The following is a 6,000-nucleotide window of genomic DNA, read 5'->3' as shown; positions in this document are numbered from 1 at the left end:
GCGGATTTTTAAAAAATGCAATTTTATAAAGGCAAATTGTTCTTCTTTGCTTTTACATTTTTCCTGCTTTCCTGAACAGAAAAATATGTTTGTAAACAATTGATCCCGTATTTTATTTAACATTTTGAGAAGAACAAATTATTGCTGCTTTTATCAAACTTGCTAACTGGATCTCGTAGCAGGTCAAAACGGTTTTTGTGTAAGCTATTGTACTTGAATAATATTTTTGTTAACTTCCAAACATAGAAAATTTCTTAATTACTTAAAATACTTTGTTAGATGATAACAATAAGTGAGATTAAAGAAAAATTCGTTTATATAGTATTAACTAAAATTTTCTTGGCCTTTAATCCAGTAACATTTTTATAATTAAAAAAAATATATTTTGCCTTTTTTTACTGTAACATCCTTTTTTTAAGATGCAAAGATGAAACTGAGTAAAAAATCAACAGTAGGAAAACATATTCACGAATAAAATGTAATCTTATAAATGGTGCGTTCACTTCGTGTTCAAAGTAGTTACTTTTACCTAAGTTATGAATAACATGATAAAGGCTGCCGCACCCCGGCAAGGAAAGTGACATAACTCAAAATTTAGAAAAAAAAAATGCCTGCTTGATATTGATTTAAATTTTAAATTTAATGCTCTTTTCTGCCAAAATATTTCCACAAAGTTGACATATATTTGGTCCATTGTGGCGTAACCCTGATATAATCAATAATGAAACACATTTATGATTTCATAATTTAGAAAGAAAAATATCGAACTTTAGGTGTGCATTATTAATTTAAACAGCATATACCAACGAGTAAGCATAACATTATAATTTTTTGCGCACATTAATATTTGAGGCTAAATTGTTTTCAACTACCATTGCGTTAAACAGTGATTCTTTAAAAGGCTGTTTTTTTTTTTTTTTTTTTTTTTTGAGTTATGTTTCTTTCCTCGCAGGGTTGCAAAATTATGTTTTCTTCGCCTTCATAAACGAAAGATCACGTAGCTTAACATTTACCACTTTGACTCTCCTTTGAATAAATTAAAAATTCTAACCGTGGTTACATTGCAAATAAATATGACAAACATAAATGCAAAGAGAAATAAATGTTTCCCTCTTGAAACCTTTGCTCCCTCATTCTTGATCGCTGGTTTATGTTATTGACATGCGCAATCAGTTGTCAGTCCAGTTAAAAATTTGGTCGCTATAGTATTATTTTCAAGCAATTTACAAAGTCCTCCTCCACATGACTAGGCACTGTGAGATGCTTAATTAAAGTCACCTCCATCATTACAAATCCCATTTTTTAATCTCAGGATCTGCCGTTTACAGTAGTTGTCACCGAATCAGGACAAAGGACAGCAGGACAATGAAAACAAGACTGCCGGAAGAGAAGATAACGCTGGAGCCACGGCCGATGTAATTTCCATTCAGTAAACTGTCACAAAGTCCTGAGAATGAGATAATAAATGTTCTGTCATTTAAAAAGAGGATGCATTATTGTTATTGCCCAAGATACGTTTGTTACTTAACACATTTTAGAAATTAAGGTAGGTATTTAATTTGATGTGTGCTGTTCAAAAAAAAAAAAAAACATTTGTTCTAAAGGTTTTTATGATAAAAATCACAGGAAGAGTATACAATGGAAGGCTGCATTCGTAATATTTTTTTTCTTTTGCATAGAATTATGATGCTAGAAATTGAATACAATATGAATATCATCGCCTCAGAGCAATAGTAAGACATCTTAGCGTTTTTCTGGAATTAGATATCTTACTCTTGCTCTAAAGCGACGATATGCACTTAAAAACATAAGGATTAATGTCAGATTTGGCAAGGCCAAATATGTGATTTTTACAATGAAAACTTTTCTGTGATGTACGAAGTGCAATTTTATCTTGGAAAAATTATAACATTCTCTTCAACAAATATAATTTTAAAATGCTTATCTACTCCATTAATTTTTTTAAAAAAAGGGCCGTGTCCCTCCTTGTTCTCATGATTTTTTATATAACTTTCGGTTAAACTCAAAATGTAAATGGAATTTTTCCAAAAATAGATTTTTTTTCTGGGGAGGAAATCAACAGACATTTTATGAATTACAAAAATATTGCTCGCTTTAAACGGAGTTTGCTCGTTAAAACCGAGTTTGTTCCCATAGACTTGAAATTGTACCAACCAAATATTTTAGATTTCCTCGATGAATCCGAGTTCTTGTTAAAAAAGGACTCGCTATAAGCGAGTTCAACTGTATTAGCAAAAGTTCTTTGGAGATGAACCCGAGTTCTTGTTAAAGAAGGGCTCGCTATAAGCGAGTTCAACTGTATAGTAGCAAAAGTGCTTTGGAAGTTGTACGCCTGGGTTGAGTAAAGAACAGTAAGAATTACTTTATCATCATTTCTACTGATCAGGGTCATTAGACGACAGATTTTTCGCGTGAATTGTCACCTATCTATGAATTGAATAAAATCTTCTCGTTAACCAACAGGTAGAAGTCCAACCTCTCGAGGCTCTGGCAACCCCCACCTTCCATGGATAGTGCAAAATCGGCCTGGATGACCTGAATGACTTGATTTTTTCAGAAAAGGCTGTGGATGTCGCCGAGGCTGTCTTCAAAAGCTTAGGAATAATCTACTGTTTTTCTTTCACATCACTGACAAAACAACAACAACAACAGCAGAAAATATCTTCAATGATCTTGCAGTAAAGGGATAAATCAGTTTTCTAATAATTTTGAAAACCTGAAAAAATTTGACCTTTAAGGTTTTTTTTAATGATTTTTTACATCTTGCACGAAAACACTCGTGAACACAGGTGTGTGATTTACAAGCCACTAGCATTTTGTTCTGGCTTGGCTAGTATTTAAAGTAAAGCGGGTTTTTTTTTCCTTTTTACAACATACAATTTACGTGTACAACCAATCACAGTCTCTGCATTCGGCAGTACAAAACAAAAATAGCGCAGTTTAACCAGTATGTAGTGTTAAAAAATAATAATTACATACCTTACAAATAACGAAAGTAAACCTGCAAAGTTCTGGTTTTAATTGGAAATCTTAAAAATCCATTTGTTCCGATATTGTTAGTTTACGTTTTTTTTTCTTAATCATTTAAATTTTTATGTACTTACTGATTGTTATCAAGGGGAAGCTGAGTGATCTGAAAAATACAACATATTAAATTTGAAACTTTTTACAACCGACCTAAAATTATTTTAAGTTCCCTGGTGGTACTTTTCGTTAAAAATTCATATATTGTTGATACTCCCTTTTAGTTTGTTTTAAGATTATTCACAAGTTTTGATGGAATAATTCATTGAATAGGAGAAATGATAATTATATAATATTTAGGATAAAAACATTTTAAGTCTAATTAAGCGTTACAATTTTCCGAATCGCGAACTTAATAAAAAATAATGATGCAATGAAAAAAGAAGCACCATTTTATAACGATAGCTAAGTAATAGAAATAAATCAACAAATCAGGATATGTGACGCAACTCGAATTTTCCATGCTTGTGTAATGGAGTAGATTTACATTATCGTTGTGTATTTTGCCTATTATTGTAGCAAACTTAAGTAATTGTTACGCATACGTTAAATACTGTTAAAATGATTATCAAAATCATTCTTACCTGCTGATGAAATATTGAAGGTGAAGTTTCCGGTTACTCCAGGTTCAATTGTTCTCCTACATGTGTCGTGAATTCCAGATAGATGTGTAGTTTTGTCATTGGTCCAATACACCTGCAGATTTAACGATTACTACAATTAATTACTTTCTTCTATTCCATTTAAAAGGAAAAAAAATACATGTTAAATATTTTTCTTTCGGCATTACAATAATCAATTAAAGCAATAGAATTTGAACTATCAAAAGAACCAAATACGCAAATGCGTCAAAATGCATGGTGATATACTTTTACGCAACAGCTAAAATATTCTTTTGAAAAGTATTTTAAAATAAAAATCCTCCCTTGTTTTATGTATATAATTCAGCAAAACGAAATCTTTTTGACATGAACACAAGTGTTTTGTTACATGTCTTCATTTGTTATGGAGTTTTTTTTTTTTTTCAATAAAAGTTTGTAAACAGTGAAAGAGCTGGTTTTTCTACGGCTTATTTATTTCGAAAACTAAAATTATTATTTTAAGCAGGATAAAGACTAGTCTAGACTTTCTGTTAGACGACTCCTAAAGAGTTATTAAAAATCATTTTGTAAACATTTTGTCTGTTTTAGACAGCCTAACATAATTAACATGGTGAACACAATTTTAAAAGTTTCATGTTTACAAAGCTACTGCATTAGGTGGGAATAATTACTGTGTCGGCAGATTTATTGAAAATTATGAAATGGATTTTGAAGTAATTAACTCACAAATGTTCAAAACACAATACTGTAAGAATATATTTTCATTCGTTTTCTTTGTTGCAGCATGTACTACAATTAAGGAAACTGTTCCTTTGCCAAGACATTGTTCGCATTTCCTCCGTCAGTTAACAACTAAGTAAATCTCGTCTGTTAGTTTGATAGTCTAAAATGAAGAATTGTAGTCCAAAGAAACTAAATTTGTCAAACATTTTTTTTTAAATTAAAGCATAGGGTAACGGCACCATTAACAGAAATGCTTAAGACATAGCTCTCAGGTTAACTCAATATTCTGATCCTTTTGATGCATTTCTTTTAAAAACTATTGACTTTTAAAACTGTTTTCCTCTCATGCAACTACATTTGATTTAACGTTTGGCTGCTTCTGGAAAATTTTAATTAGGTAATTCTATTTTCATTTGCTCATTTTCGAAAAAAAGTCCGACCCCCCAGTAACATACACCGAAACACCAATACATACACCAATAAAATACACACTGATGATACCCACTGACAGATAGGATGAAGAAAGGATGAGTGTTGGATGGAATTCCCATTTTCTCTTCAAAATGTGCAATGGTTTTTTAATTTTAAGACCTAAGACTTTATTAAATTCAAATGAGCATGAAACACCGGCAAGCCTGGTAGTGGCTGTTCAAAACCTTCCACCACTGCCTTGTAAATACTGACTCATAAAATTCACTCTGAAAACACTAGATCGTTGCTTCGTATTCATGGGTCGCAGCAACATCAGTTTTACGCGCCTAAACTTCTTATTATTAAAATACAAACTTACGACTGTCTGTTTCTGTGCCCTTGTCTATTACCGGTGTCTTTACCCTATTTTAATATTTATTAAACACTATTCTATTAGGTGTCGAATATGGTTTTTTGTCTTGTCTTTTAAATTACGGAAGTCAAATATCTAAATTAAATGAAGTACATACTGTTAAATAGAAATACTTCAACTGTTTTTAACTGTTTTTATTCAGCAGTTCATTACGCTGTGTTTAGTTATTCAATATGCGTTTTTCTTAATATAAGTAGTCAGAGTCATCTCTGCAAATATACAGATACTTAGTAAACTGTTTTTGAACACGGACGTTTTTCTCCTTTTTTAGTACGCTTTGAAGTACACATTTTGAAAAACATATTTGATTCAGTAAACCTTTTGAACATATTTGCGAGCGCATTTATGAAAACTTTTTTGATTACTGACACATGTCTTTTCCTTAAGTACACTTTTTACAACACTTATGGAACCCTTATTTTATTATACAGGCAGTGTTAGCCGCCAATTTAATCTAAATATTCGCGGAATAGTTGCTAACCACCTGCTGCACAATGAAGGGAGAAAGGTCAGAGAAATCAATCCTTCTTGACGACCATCTTGGCAACAACGGCTAATTTGAACAAAACTTCTAGCAGTATCCTATTGACTGGTAGCTAAAGAAAGCAGTTGAAATTATATTTGTATGCAAGAAAGCGATGATTTCACTAGTGTGCCTAGATGTGCTCCTGATCTGTTCTCCAATGCATCCGCTATAGGTTCTCAAATGTGATCCTACTTTCAAATTTAACTAATATCCCAAGCGAGACTTCAGGGATAATTTTAGTACACTTTTCAACGGAGCAC

At 31.8% G+C, this 6,000-nt stretch overlaps 1 protein-coding gene across 1 annotated transcript in view; it reads right to left on the bottom strand.

Moving 5' to 3' along the window:
• Positions 1-634: 634 nt before the first annotated feature.
• The window catches only part of LOC129228555 (uncharacterized), a 58,246-nt gene continuing 52,880 nt past the window's right edge, over positions 635-6,000 (bottom strand). The window contains exons 13-14 of the mRNA XM_054863238.1: positions 3,630-3,741; positions 635-1,447 (exon numbers count right to left, since the gene is read on the bottom strand). Of these exons, the coding sequence (XP_054719213.1) occupies positions 1,335-1,447; positions 3,630-3,741 (225 nt within the window). The 3' untranslated portion in view covers positions 635-1,334. The remainder of the gene's footprint in view (positions 1,448-3,629; positions 3,742-6,000) is intronic.

Source organism: Uloborus diversus, chromosome 8 (genome assembly GCF_026930045.1).
Source record: "Uloborus diversus isolate 005 chromosome 8, Udiv.v.3.1, whole genome shotgun sequence".
NCBI classification, from domain to species: Eukaryota; Metazoa; Arthropoda; class Arachnida; order Araneae; family Uloboridae; genus Uloborus; species Uloborus diversus.
This window is presented reverse-complemented; position numbering and strand designations above follow the sequence as displayed.